Source organism: Labrus bergylta, chromosome 2, assembly GCF_963930695.1.
Source record: "Labrus bergylta chromosome 2, fLabBer1.1, whole genome shotgun sequence".
NCBI lineage: Eukaryota > Metazoa > Chordata > Actinopteri > Labriformes > Labridae > Labrus > Labrus bergylta.
Genome location: NC_089196.1, coordinates 13,660,502 through 13,677,647, shown reverse-complemented (window position 1 = coordinate 13,677,647; position 17,146 = coordinate 13,660,502). Strand labels below are relative to the sequence as shown.

At 40.0% G+C, this 17,146-nt stretch overlaps 1 protein-coding gene across 1 annotated transcript in view; it reads left to right on the top strand.

Annotated features, from left to right (window-relative positions):
* si:dkey-40c11.2 (drebrin-like protein A) overlaps nt 1-15,087 on the top strand; it is a 31,004-nt gene extending 15,917 nt beyond the window's left edge. Inside the window, exons 2-17 of the mRNA XM_065965242.1 lie at nt 1,631-1,686; nt 1,876-1,926; nt 1,991-2,052; nt 2,984-3,058; nt 8,467-8,610; nt 8,878-8,955; nt 9,086-9,237; nt 9,358-9,412; nt 10,712-10,786; nt 10,970-11,078; nt 11,198-11,704; nt 12,201-12,608; nt 12,783-12,869; nt 12,958-13,094; nt 13,755-13,806; nt 13,921-15,087. Of these exons, the coding sequence (XP_065821314.1) occupies nt 1,631-1,686; nt 1,876-1,926; nt 1,991-2,052; nt 2,984-3,058; nt 8,467-8,610; nt 8,878-8,955; nt 9,086-9,237; nt 9,358-9,412; nt 10,712-10,786; nt 10,970-11,078; nt 11,198-11,704; nt 12,201-12,608; nt 12,783-12,869; nt 12,958-13,094; nt 13,755-13,806; nt 13,921-14,057 (2,185 nt within the window). The 3' untranslated portion in view covers nt 14,058-15,087. The remainder of the gene's footprint in view (nt 1-1,630; nt 1,687-1,875; nt 1,927-1,990; nt 2,053-2,983; nt 3,059-8,466; nt 8,611-8,877; nt 8,956-9,085; nt 9,238-9,357; nt 9,413-10,711; nt 10,787-10,969; nt 11,079-11,197; nt 11,705-12,200; nt 12,609-12,782; nt 12,870-12,957; nt 13,095-13,754; nt 13,807-13,920) is intronic.
* The last annotated feature ends 2,059 nt before the right edge of the window (nt 15,088-17,146 follow it).

Below are 17,146 nucleotides of genomic sequence, written 5' to 3'. Positions count from 1 at the left end.
GTTGTGCTAAAAAACACACACACATGGAAAAGGATTATGTTGTAAGCATGTCTGAGAGCATATTTTGGACTTGTGGAATAGATTAAAAACATGAAGTTTCATATAGAGATGTATCAATCTCAGAATTTAGTTGGTTGCATCAATACAGCTCTTTGACTGTTCAATTTCCTTTAACAGATTTTAGACACACCTTATAGTTTACCATGCACACCACCAGCTGTAGACTGTACCTTAATAGATTTCCAGCTACTTCCCTTCTCTTTTTTCAAGTTACGTTAGATTGTCTTTTTTTTTTACAAAATCATTCAGCTGGATGAATGCTTTTAGTACGCTAGTTAGCTAAAGTTAGCAACAGCTTGGCTTGCAGTTGTGCTAGCTCCTTCAAAGAGTGTAGAAACACAGAGCTTAGAGACACTGAGTTTTAACTTGACACTGCCTTTTTGAGCTTTTTCTTACTAGTTTTAACCACATGGTCTGTTTGTTCTTGAAATAATCCTGATAGAAACTTTGGAAATAATGAAAACTGAAAGAATCCTAACCTAAGAATCATGCTAAATACTGTCAAACAAGCTAGTGGCTGCTTCTGATAGCTTATTGGTGAGAAAGAAGAGTGTCGAAGACAATTTTTAAACTAAAACTTTTTTCAGTGTTGTATCTGGTAGGCTACTTACTGGAGATTAAGACTTAGTTTATGACGTTTACAGTTCTGCCATGCTAGTGTACAATGATACATCTAAAATACACAAATGCAAATCTTCAACTCATACAATGCAAGTGACTCAGGGTCATCTCTTAATTGGGGATTCCAATTTTTGAGTTTTGGGAGGCACCCTAGCACAATATTCACCAGACCGAAACTAAAATTGTCTCTTGGTTTGTATCTTTTTGACTGATTATGCAGCTATCTTGTGTTACTTTAGCTAACTTGTGTTATTTTATGTAATGTACCTATAGCTGCTTCAAAACAAACACTCTGCACTTAGTTTGTTCAGCAGGGGATTTGTATCTCAGTGGCCCCTTCAAACACATCATGAGTTGTTTAGTTGCTACGGTGACCTGCAGCTTGACTGACTAAAGGGTGTGGTAGGGCAGGTTTTCACCTGCAAAATGTCAAAAAGCCCTTAGCTGTGAACAGTGTTTAATTCACATTCAGGAGCCATCCATCTGAAGCTAACACTGTGATTGAAAGGTTTGTGCTGCTGAGCACCTTCCTGTTTTACACCCGTACTGTAAAGGTCACTGGAAAGCAAAGGTTAGAAAGTGAACAAGTGCGTGTCACAGTTGAAGATTATTCATTTTTGTTAGTGCATGGAAGAGATGATTTGCACCGCAGGGAGGCTCTTCATGGTTTAGACAAAGTATGTGCGGTTAAACATCTGGCTATGTGTGCGTGCCTGTGTGTGTCTGAAAACATCATGTAACCAGCTGTCCACATGCTCATGCAAGGATATGAATATTTTTGATGAACCCTTCCTTTTTGGCAACAGAAATCCAAAATAAAATAGATCGAGAAAACTAAAACTGTGTTTTCTTGACACATTTTCCTATATACCATAATATATTTTTTTTCATATGTCTCATTATACTTTTCATGTATAGCTGACCTCTTTGTGTGTCTGTCTGTCCACAGGGCCATATTCACATATGATGGACTCACCAACAAGCTCAAACTGGCGGACTCAGGAGGTAAGGCATGAAGACTTTCACAACAGGTATATGTGGTTTGTTTGAACTGCCAATTCTGTATTTGAAACCCCTATAAACAAATAAAAAGCTTCTCAATGTTTGCCTCAACGCAATAGTTGTAAAAGTCTTATAAACCAGTTATTTCCCTTTATTTCCACCAACCTGTCCCTATCTGTATCTCTATAACAGCGGGTTGTGTGGCAGAGCTGGCAGAGAAGTTTCACGTCTCCAAGCCTCAATGCCTCCCCCCCCCCCCCCCCCCTCTTGCCCCCCCCCCCCCCCCCCCCCCCCCCCCCCCCCCCCCCCCCCCTGTGCAAAGTCAGCAGCATGGAGACTGGAGGCCCCCGGATTGTTCTGATCAGCTGGGTGAGTGGCAGGCAGGCTCTTGAGCCTTAGGTCATGTAAGTCTTATTAAAGACATAGCAGTGCAAAGACAGAAAAACACATATGTTTATTTGACACAAGCACACACATACCAAAAGACTTGCATTCTTTGGCCACAGCAAAGTCATTTACCAGTCCCAAGATAATGGGTTTATCATCTTAAGTGGTCACATACTAAAATATCTATGCGCCTTTTTAATCTGTAAAATGCCTTGAAAAAATCCTAAACCACTTGGCTTATTCACATTGTATGTTTCTGTTTTGACATAGGCTTATCTGTAATCTGACATGTGGGAAAATGCTCTAAGATCATGAATCACAGGACAAGCTATCCCTCTAAATACTCAAATGTTGAGTAAAGTTGTGGGAGTTTAAATGTCTCTGATTGACTGAAAAATCCACCTTTTCAATGACAAAGTTTGGAAATGGCAAACCTAGAAAGCATGCACAGCATAATCACATATACTTATGTCCTAGTCAAAAGGATCATTTAAAAAAGGTTTACAGTATAGTGTTTGTTGACACTTGAGGAGGCAGCATGCATAGTTTGGATTTTGTTCAGAAACAATTACACTATTTAAAAAAATTCAAAAACGTATGCTGTGTCGCTCTATCGTGATTATCTTCTTTTTATGGCTTCAGCATGGGTGACGAGCCCAAGTAAAATGTCCCACCTTGTAGGACAAATAAAGTTTATCTTGAATATTTAGGTAACTAAATTTTTTTTTTATATATTTGATCTTTATTTTGGGAGTAATTTATTTTAATTCCCACTTTAGGAAAAAAGATAAGACTCAGCCACTGTAACGTAAATTCTATTGTTCCCTTTTCCTCTCTTCCTCTTCTTTTTTATGTCCCCTCACAGGGAGGTATGACATGAATGTAAGTGTCTACATCCTGTGTTTGTCTGCAGGTCGGTCAAAATGTGGAGGAATACAGAAAGACAGAGTGTGCCGGTCACATTCCAGCCATCAGAAACTTTTTCAAGGTATAGTAGATCAAGATGTGCCATATCTGTTAAATATGGTGGCATGCAAATTAACTTAGTCGGTTGTTGGTTTAAATTTTTCTCCTACAAAAAAGTATATTAGAGATGCCATCATTCCAGCTGTGACTGTTTTAGCTTTAAGGATGGGCAGAAGCATTAGAGTACATAAAACCCTTGTAAACGTACCATGGTAATCTTTGTTTTACCTAATATAGTGTTTGTTCTTTTGGGCTTCATCCCTCAGACTTTGTACTCACTGACTCTATATTTACACACACTAGTTTACTTTGTATTGTTTTGAGAGTTTCCTGTTCTGTGTCCACTTCCTGCTCCTTTGCAGTGTTCGTCTATCTGTGCTGTCACTGCAGAGGGGGGCAGGCAGCAGTTGAGTTTTGGCTTGAAGGCTCCATTGTTTTTGCAGTGTTGCATCCTTGAGTAACGTCATTGACTCAAGTGGTGAGAGGAGAGACAACAAGTAGAGAGAATAGAGAAGAGGCAACTCCTGTATATTTAAATGATTCAACATTCAACATTGAACATACGGCAGCATATGAGAAAGTCTGTCCATCGCTGTATTGCGGCAGCTTCTGCTCGCCATCTCTGCTCCTCAAACTGTGTTTATTTAGTGTTTCAATCGTACTGTATAGGGAGAGTTTCAGAAGACCTCTAGGTTTACTTGTTTCCATATAAAGGCATCACCAAGTCAACTGCAGAAGCATCTGTGGAATGTTTGTTGTTGTTTTTGTCTTTTCTTTTTAAACAGTGAATGTTGATTCTGGGATTTTGTGAGGCTGACTCTGTCTAACTGTGTGTGTGTGTGTGTGTGTGTGTGTGTGTGTGTGTGTGTGTGTGTGTGTGTGTGTGTGTGTGTGTGTGTGTGTGTGTGTGTGTGTGTGTGTGTGTGTGTGTGTGTGTGTGTGTGTGTGTGTGTGTGTGTGTGTGTGTGTGTGTGTGTGTGCGTGCGTGCGTGTGTGTGTGCGTGTGTGTGAGAGTGTACCCCTGAGCCTCTGTTCATTTTCATGTAGACTGTAAACTGAAACAAAGGGATTACATGGTCAATATGGCAAAGGAGTGAGAATAATCACACCACCATGGGGGAATTGTTGGAAAATTGTGTGTTCGAAACACACAGAACATAAATGGCCAGATATTTGTAACAACAATGAAATTAACCAGCTGTCACTTCTGTGACTGCTAACTCAAATCTCTGTGAGTGTCAACAAACAGGGAACAGAAAGGATTTATTTAGGACTAAATCAAGACCAAATGTCTTTTAGCTGAAAGTGGAAGACTTTAAAAAGAATATGATTTTGATATTCACTTATCTACGAGCTAATACGATGATTTATCCCTCTTAGGTAACTCAGAGGAAGAACACTCACCTTGCATCATCATAGCCAAACATATGGCTTGCGTTTGCAGAAATACCCTGACCTAAAGACCGCTTACATGAATACATAACTGTGCTGTTATGGCTCCTAAATTTTCCAGCAGACGTGACCTTTTTCACACTCTGTTATGGGCAAGTTATCGTGTTTCACAACCACCTGGCTAAAATTAGCAGAAAGAAAACGACCCATGAATTTATACAAACTGATGTAGTGTTTATGTCTGTGGGGAAAACCACATATTGACTCTTTCACAGGCTAACTTTAAATGTAATAATTAAAGTTTCAATTAATGTACCAATTAGCCTCAATATTTTATGAAAATAAAAAAATTCATTGCCATTTTATTTTTTCTCATATATAACGGAGAAAATGAAAGATAGCATTTATAGTTTATTTCCTCCCTAGTCGATGCACACGTGGGTAGCCATGTCATGGACACGGAAGCTTCAGTGTTTAGCCAGCTGTGCATCAGTCTTAAAACCTTTCTGTGTTCTAACCTTTCTCAATTTTTCAAAAGCATCTCCAATATTTGTCCTTTTTTTTACCACGTTTCTCATCGTGGAGCTTCTTAGAAAAATGCAGAGGCTTTTAAGGTTGGGTAGAATCAGTTATGTCTGAACCAGTTAGCTTGCTCGCATCCATCACTGCATCCACAGCAAACCAAGAACTGTTGGTTTGCTGTTTGCCAGGCGAACCAAGGGGCGTCTAAAATGGCTGTGTGGCCTACCTTCTCCAGTCAAAACAAATACAGACCAGTACGGACCAGAATGAAAACTTAGGACATACTGGCTGCTGCATTGTTGTCAGAGAAGCCAGCACTTCAGCATGTTTCCTTAATGTCTGATGAGATAGTAAGGACATTTTATGATTTAACAGTTGATATCTTACATAATGCTCCTTTATTCAAATTCAATGTCAAAATAATTGGTATTGCATGCTAGCTATGGATGTTATCCACATTTATGTTAACAACGGATGATGATGACTTAAAACTTAATTAGCTTGTTTCTTTTATTTCTTCATTTCATTGTCACAGTTGACATTTTCCTTTTCTTTTTGCTTTATTTGCCTCTCCTCCAGTCTTTTCTATTCCTGTTTTCACTTTATGCCTGTCTCTCTGGCCTGCTCTGCTGCTATGCTGCATGTTCCAGCTGGCAGTGAGGGGGTTTTGTAAAGGCAGGTCTGCAGCAGCAGAGTTTGTTTTGTTGCGCTCTGTACTCCAGTGTGGCTTTATGTTATGAACACAAAAATTTGAATAGAGTGCAGATGTTTCCACTGTTCTAAATTTCCACTACAATGATGGTAGGAAGAAGTTGTAACATTAGGGCTCTGTGAATGTGTGATTGCTGTGTGAGTGTGTGTGTGTATGTGTGACTGTGTGATTGCTGTGTGAGTGTGTGTGTGTGTGTGTGTGTGCGTGTGTGTGTGTGTGTGTGTATGTGTGACTGTGTGATTGCTGTGTGAGTGTGTGTGTGTGTGTGTGTGTGTGTGTGTGTGTGTGCGTGTGCGTGTGCGTGTGCGTGTGCGTGTGCGTGTGCGTGTGCGTGTGCGTGTGCGTGTGCATGTGCGCGTGTGTGTGTGGAGGAGTTGAAAAGATGAAAAAGGACCTTTCAAAAGGTAATTAAAACATAGGATAAGCCACATAATAGACTGGCACAAAGCCAAACATCTTTCAAGGTCGAGCTGCACTTTTGGAGTGCAGCAAAGAACAGTAGTTCTTTTGTAAATAAGGCAACATGTTCAGGTCAAGGCACTCAACCCTGAAGCGGTTCAGATCATTCAAATCTGTCATCTGGCCCTGACAACCTTCAGATCGGAGGATTTAGTTTCACATCAATCACCATATCCCATGATTGCTCCTTCTGATTTCAGCTGAGGAGATCTGATTTCAACTGAAAAGGATTTAACTGTAAGATGGTAAACATGAAGAAGAAATGATTCAAGTCAGATAATAGAACATTAATTATCAAAAATCCTAAATGCAAATAATATAAATTTAAATTAATAAACAATCAGCTGGGTCTAAAACCACTACTGAGTTTTGCACAATTACATCAGCTGTTATCCCCCTGTACTCCCTTCTCTACCACAGAGGTTATATTCTTGTACATACATCAAGTTTTCATTGCCACTGATCCTAAACTCTCAGGAAAATGTTCTGTGGTGGATTGTTAAACAGAGCCCATTTCAGTTAGGCAAGACCAGCCTGTGAATCTGTGTCTGTCAGGACGGTGTGACTCTGTGGTCAGTGACTTCAGAGCACTGTATTCTTATGTGCATGAGCTGGTTACCTATAGTAATTGTTCACTATTATTGACAGACAACACTATTCTTTATAACAAACTGGTGTAGTGTTAAACTGTTGGTGGATTTCACCACCGCAGCTCCCCTGGGTGGGGTTTACAGGGTACCATGCTGTGCCTGACACAGAAACACCAAACTGTGAGCCTAAGTCCATTTCAAATAGGCAGGACCAGCAGGGGAATCTTGTGTCTGTCTGGAAGATAAGACTCTGTAGTCAGGGACTTCAGAAATAAATGAATGTGTCTTGCTTTCCTAGTGGTTCTCAACCAGGGTTATGATATTCTAATATATATGTAGGTTTGAAGAGCGTCATGTCTGAATTAGAAGGCTTGGACAATTGGCCAGGTCGAGCCACTGGCATGGGGAGCCTGGTTTTTATTGTCACAGAGCAGTCATTGGGCCTTCGCACTGTAGGGATCTCTCACTGGCAGGATAGAAGAAATGTCCCCAGGTTTCCTAATGGAGCTGTATCTCCATATTTCTCTCTATCTCTCTGTCTTTTTTCCACCTCAAACCAGTTAAGCTGTGACACATTGCACAATACATCTGAATATTCTTTATGTGCAGTTTATCAACTATCAACCATCTATTTGGTTTGTGATATTTAGCATTTATCAACATTCAACATGGTTAATAAATTGATATCACTTTGTAAAAACACATACAGATTCAAGAATCCAAAGCCTGGATTCCATCATCATTCCATCTTGTCTATATTTGGTTCTGTGTCTGTGACAGCTCCTGTTTGATGTCAATAAACTTGATAAGAGGAATATGTCAGTGTTGTTTCAACTGGTTGATTTTTGCTGCCCCCAAGTGGTCAAAGTATCCGTTTTTCATCTCAAAGCTCTAGAGAATATTGTAGTTCTAGTTCTGGGATATTCTGAGTAGCTCTGGCAGCACTGTGGACGGACTGTCTGCCTGCCTGTGTTTGTTCAGTTGGCAGTGACAGCCAGAGTGATATGGATTATACACTGTACTGACATGTATTACAGGGAACATTGGGTGCTCTGTTCAGTGTATGTGTCAGTGTTGTCACTGAGATAAAGCTGTGGTTTCCTGTTGAAGGCTGACAGACCTGGCTCTGCATCAACAAGCCTGGACTGTCTCGACCCAATGGAAATTATTCTGAGGTTCTGACCACATACAAATAGAAATGCATTTGGAGATACATGGCTGAGAATAAATGCACCAGTTCATCTCATACCAAATTAACAGACAACTTGAGCAGCAGTGTCCAATAAATTTGATCCATTAAAAACCTTTTCTTTAAATCCTGGTATGTCCCTCAAGCTTTAATGCCAGGTTTTCAGCAACTGTTACACATTAGGTGAGACACATGCCTTCACACCCTCCATTTCTCCTTTCCCCCATCTCAACCCCTGTTGTTCATTTTTCACCATCTCTCTCTCTTCTATGCATAACCGTCCAAACCAATGCATTCCTTTCCTTACAACCGAAGCCAGGGAGTATTTTTTGTTCTCTTACATTCAGTGTAACTGAAGTAGTTGCACAACTTTTTGGCTCTGAGTTTGCATAACTCCAAGTCAGACCAAGAGAAAACCACCACAGGGACTGTGTGTACTTGTGTATGGATTTCGGAGCTTTGTGTGTGGTTGTGTGTGCGGCTACAGTACAGCATGTAATAGTGGATTAAATTCACATCTGTCTTGCTCGACTTGTCATCTCATTCCCTGCCCCTCCATGTTTCAGGAAGCACAAGCGTTCTTTAGTGCAGAGAAGGTAGAGGATGTGACGGATGAGAAGGTAAAAGAAGAGCTCAGCAAAGCCCAGGCCCAGACTCCTGCACAGTGGGTGAGGAGGAGCTCCAGGTCTGCAGACAAGGAGGAAATAGTGGTAAGTCTCCCGCAAAACTTCATCTGCCCACCAGATGGAGACAGACAGTTTTATGGAAGCCTACACAATATGTGACACGATTAGGTAGAAACGCAGTTTGCAGGTTATAGCCGAGTGACTTCAGTGTTTTACTTTTGCCTCTAGTATGTTATTTTGTCATGCTATTATTTATATTATAATATTATATTACAATTAAATACAATCTAAAAAAAAAAAAAGGACTCTTTAGGCTCTGAATTCACTAATAAATATTCTATTTTCTTAAAGGGTACAAATTATAGAAAAACCAATGCTGCAATGGAGATGAGACAAATAAACAGAGACTCCTTCTGGGCACGTGCAGAGGTAAGAATCCATTCTATTATGGTTATACGATTGGCTAAAAACGAAGTTCACCTGAATGTTTACTGCCTCTAAAATGTTCTTTTTTATGAGGTGGAAAGAAATCAAACAATTGTTTTGTTGTGTGTATCAGCGTGAAGAGGAAGAGAGGAAAGAAGATGAGAGGAGACGAGCCACAGATGAGAGACGTCGACTTGAAAGAGAAAGAGTCTTAAAAGAAAAGAGGGATGCAGAAGAAAGAGACAGAAAGATGAACGAGAAGCTACAGATGATCGAAGAGCAGAGGTTGAAACGATAGTGCCCTCTAGTGGTTGTATTTTGCATGGATAATGTACACTCATGAAGATGGTAAATGCTCCATATGTTAGATAATAATTGTATTTTATTTATTTTGCGTTCTGGCAGAAGAAAACAGGCAGCGCAAGAGGCAGAGCTGCGCGGGAAAGAGAAATTTAAATGGGTGAGTTAAATCACGTGTGTATATTTCTGGAATTTCACAGTTTTTGGATGTAAAATGTTATTGAAGTAGCATAAGTGGTCAAGCGGTGATTTTTTGGCCTTCTGGCTCAATGGTTTAATGACCAGCTGATCTGCTGGATTGTGGCTCTGAAGGATGGTCAAACAAGCCTGCACTCACTGACCTCTGCTGGGCTGGTTTGTTTGAGGTCTGACTCTACAACTGTAACTGTTTCTTTTATCCATGTACAGTGAGATACATGCACATTGGAAAGAAAAAACCCTACACAACTCATGCCCCACAATGTTTTAGCCCCTCTGAACCTTTGTGAAGTTTGTTCTCAAACGATTTCCCAACCATGATCTTTTGTAGACAATGCTCTGCCTGTCAGTGCAGAGTCACTCACCACAATATCCACATATACAGTATGAAGGCAAAAATAGAAATAAAAATACAAATTAAACAGGCACGTGAAAATAAAAAATACATACACAGTTAAATCAATCAATGAGACTTAACTACACAAAATAGATCTATTTACAGGACTATCAACATAGATATATTATCTAATGAATGCAGACATTGGCTTTACAGCTTTTATAAAGCTTAAAAAGAATGTAACCACACGTGTTAAAATGTCCATGTAAGAGCCAAAATCCGCTCGTGTGCACCGACTGAATTCACTATTAATTTAACATAAAAATTATTACTAAGTTCCCCCTGATCATACAGGCTTTATGTGACATTTTAGGTAAGTTGATTAATAATAATTTAATCTTTACAACCTGGCCAATATTTTTTAACCTCTATATGTCTACATTTTTTTGATACACTCTGGTTTCTGTTCATATAAAGTACTTAAAAAAGCAACACATGACAGACTTGTTGCCAACTTGATATGGAGTTAAACAGTAAGATTATTGCATACTTTTTACGATACGGTTTCGGTAAGTGTTAGCTGCTTTAATTTGTCTTACTTGGGAATGAGAGTAAGAAAACATACTGTTTCTGGGTTAGACTGAAGGGTTTTGTTAGGACGTTCCTAACTAGGCTTATGAAGTTAACTGACCTTTCCCTGAAGGTTTGAGGTTATTCCTATTTTTCAGTACTTACTCTGGGTTCAGGGTGGGCACTTATGTCTGTATCACTGCAGTAATTAGGGACAAAAACAAAATCACAATATCCAAGTCTAAAGATCCAGATATCTTCTAATTGTAGATTGATTAAAGAGACTTAATGCAGGACAAAGAGTGTGTTGATATATATAGATATATGAATGCTGCCATGTTTGTGTGCTGGCAGGAGCAGCAGCAGAGGGAGCATGAGGAGTTTATGAGAGCTCGTCTGAAAAGGAGTGAGTCCATAGAGAAAGCTGCAGTAAGTATGTCCTAAACTTCTAAAAACCTAAGGAACAAACTTTACATGTCGTAAAATAAGACATTTGCCAAAAAAGAAATAGGACACACGTTTGTATTTAAATTGATACTCACAAAACTGAACTATAAAACGAGCTAAATCATATCAACTACTCACTCATACTGTGCGTGGCCTGCCCTGTAGGAAGCAGCAGCATTAGTGTCCCAGCGCTCCATGAACCCCAGAGAGTTCTTCAGGCAGCTCTCATCGTCCTCATCACAAAGTCCCACGAGCCCCGGATCCTCCCGCTCAGGTGTGTACTACCTCGTAGGAAAGTCCAAGCAAGCAAAGATCAGCTGCAGTTACATTGCATGCAAGTTTTTGCCAAAACAAAAGGTATTTATCAACACCTCATACAAACTTTCTCTCTAGGCAAACCCCTCAGACGATACCAGCGCAGCCTGACGGACACAGCATTCATCTTCTCCAAAGCTGAAGAGAGCGCAACATCGTCCCCTCACAGTTCTCCCCTGGTCTCCCCCTTTTCCAGAGCATCTCCCTCTCCCTTCTTCCGTGCCACGTCCCCCCCCACAAGCCCTGACTTCCGCTCTCTCATTTCTACACAAAGGCCCAGAGCCCCCATTTCTCCGCCCACCTCACCTTTGCGCCCAATCCCTCCTTTCTCAGCCCTGCGCAGTGTCCCACAAACTAACAGACAAGTTCAGGCTGTTGTTGAAAACAAACCCAAATCACCCACACAACCTTCTGCACCTCCAGCATCCCCTACTCTCTTTGCTTCTTTAGACAACACTTCTGAACCACATGCTACACTCAATAACACCCAAACCCAGCCAGAGAACACAGCTTTCTGCTTCGAGCCCGGTGTAGCTCCGCAGGCTCCAACAAGCCCTCTTCCAGAGAGACCACAGACAAACACAGGTAGGCTGGAACAGAATATTAAGATGTATACTGCTGCCTGATTGTCCTGTCACAATATTTAGCAGAAAATGCACAGTGGGTGATAGTGCTATATGAAGAAAAGCATGTTAAGCTTATTTGTCATTCTCTTGCCAAAGTCATTATTTGCTATGGTCATTTAACTTTGATTCCTAAAAATATTCCAGGGTTAATTTATTTTAATTCTTCAGCCACAACCTAAACAAACTGCTCGAGACTGCATAAAGCAGACCAAAGACTATGAGTAAGGGGTCTGTTTTAAAGAAATGACTGTCAAGTCACAATTAGATATTCCTCAAGTAACCACACTTACTCTAAGTCATGCCAAAGCTTTACTGTAATGTGCACAACTTTGGTTCTTTATAGTTATGGTTTTCTACCACTGCCTTACAGTACAAAGTCTTTAACCACATCAAGGCTTATGAAATGAAATGTGTGTTGAAGTGATTAGAGAATAATGATCATTTACAATCGACAGACCTCATCACAGCCGCTCATAAGCACATTGAGCTGGTCTCAGACTTTGGCTACAAAGTACAGGCTGTGCTGGTGGAGGAGGACGAGGAGGACGAGGATGTGGCAGAGCAAGAGGAAGAAAAGGTTGAAACACAACCAGAGCCATGTGGTGTAACAGAACCAGTCCACCCAGAACCAGAGGAGCCGGAGCGAGAGGAGGGGAAGGAGCAGGATGAGGACAAGGAGGAAGAGGAGGACAGAGTGAAACTAGAAGCTGATCCGGCCTCACCAGAGGTGGAGGTTTTATCAGTGGATGGAGTGCAAGAAGAAGAGGAGGCAAAGGAAGAAAGAGATGAGAATAACCAATCAGCAGACAATAAGGCTCCTGAACCTGCAGAGATTTTGGAGAAAGACGAGTGTGCAGTCAAAGGTAGATCTCTTCTTCTTGTATCCTGTTATTGTGACTCATTTTTGATGTTTTAGAACCAGTATCATTAACTTTCATGAACAATGTATATTAAAATAATGTTCTGTAGCCTCTCTCAGAAGTTGAAAAGTCATTTGGTTATATTTTGCACAATAACAAAGAACGTTTTTGTTTCAGATGCCAAATCAGTTTGTCAAGACGTCAAACATGATACTGTCATCTTGTCCACCAATGGGATCATCAATGGAGACACACACAATGGAGGTTTGGTCACATATTAAACAGATAATTCATACAGTAATATATTTATTCTCTTTGCTCGCTGTGCTGAATGCCTTTCACTCTTCCTCAGAGCGATCTTTGAGTCCATCTGACACTGAGCTCAGCTCACCGGAGCTGGCTGTGTGCTTTGATGTGTTGGATCCGGCGGAGGAGGAGGATGATGATGTTGAGGAAGAGGGACATGAGATCACAGAAAATGGACAAGAGGTACAGTTTCCAGAAAAGCACATTTTACGTAGATATTTTCTTGGATTAGAAAGGATGTCCCAATGAAGTCTGTTTTTATTTTAAAATATTGTTGAACATTTGAAGTCCAGGAGTGCTATAATTACTTTCTTATTTTGAACAAAATCTATCAAGGACCGAAACCACAGAAGTGATAACGATGGACACAATGATGTCATTGTCTAGTAGACATTTGAACTCCAGGTTAAAAGATGTTGCCACTTTATTATTATATCCTAAAGACATTTACGTGAAATATCATCATAAATAGATTATATGTCTTTAATTATGGCCATAGAATGTTTATGTTTATTTGAGAACCCTTGACTTTAGCCTACCTAGAGCACCAAATTTGAATGAGCTCATCCTTCATCTGAGGAGATCTGTTTGAGTGTAGTGACTGAATGAACAAATAAACAATTATTGCACAGTTAATGAATACATTATTGCAAAAGGAAGTACTGAACAGTTAGCAGCAGTTAAGAATAATACATATTCATTTTATTAGGTTTTATGGAAAATCATTAGCCTTTTCTTTTAAAATGAGGGAAATACAATATTTTGGAGACATGCATTTCTTTTCCTTTCATCTGTCTTGTATTTTATAATTACAATCTTTCTCCATTTTCCTCTCTGATTCAGGTTTTAGCCGAGCAACAAATGTGCGTCCGAGCTTTGTATGACTACCAAGCAGGTAAGCTACCATTTAGAGGGTAATCACCACGAATGTGCACATAAAGTGGCTCCACTTACCATAATTACACTGTGATTAGTGGGTCTTCACCATGTTATCTTGCGTTTCCCACAGAGGATGAATCTGAGATCTCCTTTGAACCAGGTGACATCATCACAGACGTGGAAACGGTGGACAAAGCCTGGTGGAGGGGATTTAGCAAAGATGGCCGTCAAGGCTTGTTCCCTGCCAATTATGTGGAGACCATATAGGCAGGCAGAGACACACTTACACACAAGAAGAGTCAAACATACACACACACTCTCTCACACACACACACACACACACACACACACACACTCAGGGACACCATCTCCCATCACGTTTGTTCATGTTTTTACCTTAATCCTCCCACTGAAACTTTGACTCTATGTTCTCGAGGAAGAATAAAGAAAAATGTGACTCTCGTTTGTAGAAAGCATAAAGAACAAGTGTGAATCTGTATTTTGATATTTCTTTTTATCCAGAAAAACTAAACATTGTCACAAGTGTGTAGAAATTACCCAGCCTCATTTGCTTGGATATAATAGCAGAGAGCTTTTTTCTTGGACCAAAATAACTTATTACCTTTTGAGACGGAGCAGGAGTGTTGGTGGGAGGGATCCGATCACTGTGACAAATGATCACAAACTTGCTTTTCTTGTAGGAACAAAAAAAACAACTGGTTTTTATAGTGTATATTCCTCTTTTTGATAACAACCTTTCCAGTGAGTGTCACGTTGTTAAAAAAAATAAAATAATGTACTGATCTTGACTGGTATATATAATCAAGAAAAATGTATGAGACATCATTTTATAATCATCTTCCTGTGTTTCCTGAGTTTATTTTGTAGCACTGTATTTGTTCCTGACAGGCTCACAGCACATTTTAATTACCTAAACCACCAAAACAGCATTAATAAGGATAAACAAGCCGAGGGAAAAGGGCCTTGTATTGACACCTGTACGTCTCTGTCACTCTGTGAGATGGATGTATTTTGTTCTTTCCCTGATGTTTTTCCATACATTTTGTCTCCTTGCGTCTCAGATGAATTTTTCCTTGAGTTTAAGAAAAGTAAACACTATTTCCACACAGATGATATAAAAAGAATATTTCAGTTTTAATCTTCTGTAATATCTGTATGTATGTATAAAACACATCAACGATCTTCTCTTTTTCTATACTTAACTTTTATGTTTGTATGATGAATGTTCTTTGTATTTACTCCAAACTTACAAATATATACCATCTACAAACTCAAACTGCTTCATTATGTTTGTCTGCCACTTTGTTCTGTGCAATTCCGATTTAGATGATTTCACTCCAGTCATCAAGTAGTAATGTTACAAACTACAGCTGATTGATAAACATTTTATATAGTGAGTCAGTCTTCCATGAATATGTATTTGTTAGATTTGAAAACAGGACTCACATTTTGTCATAAAGGTCCGATTGACTACACCTTTTCAATTTTGAAAGTTTAGAAAAAAATGTCTTTCCAAAAATTGGATTTAATGAAAGACTTTTAAAAATGTTTTTTTTTTTTTCATGAAAAACAATGGTGTCAAAACATCTTTTCCACCCCTGAAATATCTTAAGTATTGCTTCTTAATTGCATTTGGTGAAAGAAAAGAGTTGTGAATTGTAGTTGTTTATTTTCACCAACAGGGGGCGACATTGTCTTTCCCTCTTTGTCACTCACAGCATTATTGAGGGAGCACTTCACTGAAGTGAACAGATTCCTCAGGACGAAAGACAAAATATTTTGACAAGCAGAGAGGAGGCTCATTGTTGCACACATTTAAGAAGCAGGGCAGCCAGACATTTCCAAAATGCTAAAAATTGCTAATGCTGCTTCACCTCAAACAGGATTTTCCCCTCAGGTATTAATGACTGATTGCATTTGACATTAATATTCCTTAACCATACAACTTTAATATTTATGGTGGGGGCTAGGTTACGCTCTTGTGGTGCCAGTTCAATAACAGTGTTTGGCAGATGTGCCTCTGTTCTGAAATAGAGAGGTAATGTCTGACATGGGTCTCATCCTGCCTGAACTGATGTCTGTTGACAGGGTGAATAAATCCATCCAGCAGACTATTCTGCAGAGGTTATCCCAGAAGGCTAATCAGGAGTGAAATGTGCGAAAAGGTGATGAGCCTCTTATGAAATACTAATTGGGTAGCATGGAGAAGACCTTGGAAAGCTTATATGAGCAAGATTGAAAAAAAAAAAAATTACTTAATTTAAGTTTGAAGTAGTCTGAAAAAAGGGGAACTTAAGATGAATCTTTAAACAGCAGTGTAGATATTTTTTAAATTGGTAAACAGCCAAAAAGTAAGTGAAGGATATATGGACAGAGAGAGGACATCTGTGCTCATAGGATTTGAAGGCCGATTGATCTTGACATTTGTGTCTCCCCTTATCTCTCTTCAGCCATATCCCTGTTCCCATGGTCATCCCCGCAACTCAAGACATCCCTTGTCTCTTTAGATTACGCAGAGTGATACGGAGACACTGGATAATGCACCAGTCAACTTTCCCTACCCTTTTTCTTTAGGCTCTTCCTTCCCTCCCTGACCCTCATCAGTTACAAAAACACTTCAACAAGGATGCTTAACTAACAGAGAAAAATACCCCTCCCCAAGTCCTGGTTTTCCCCTTTATCTCGTATTCAACTGACAGACTCTATCTGACCAGCAGAGGACTGACAAGTGTGGGACAGGCCGAGGTGAAGTGGCGTTAGGGAAGTGCCACTCATTGTAGTGTTATCAGCACAAAGGCCACCAAACGACAGACACCTAATCTGACCTGGCTGCTGATGCCTCATGGTTTATTGGTTGGGTTTCTGCTCTAAGGGAGATTCTGGTAAACCCTAAGATAAGTACACACACACAAACACACACACACACACACACACACACACACACACACTCAAATGCAAACATGTGGGTGGGACACACACACCGAGACACAAACACAGACACCCACAATTTGAAGAACATATTTGGGAAGCAACCTTCTCTCCTTGTCGCTTCTCAACCCTTGCCTGTCATCCTCTAACTAATAGTTTGCTGCAACTTTCTGTGATTAATTACACGTTTGGCAGAGGTGTCACTTTAATGTTAACACAGCAGTCTTGCAACTGTGCGTTTAGCCTTCTTTCTTCACTGTTTCTGCAAGCGGCTGTGTGAGCCAATGGGACACATTTTGGCTTATTGTGCTGCAGAATGAGACTGTCTTACGCTACAGGGCTAGTAGTTATACATTTTTTTTGCTAACGGGCTGTCTGGCTGAATCTTCTGCACTCAAAAGTGCTCG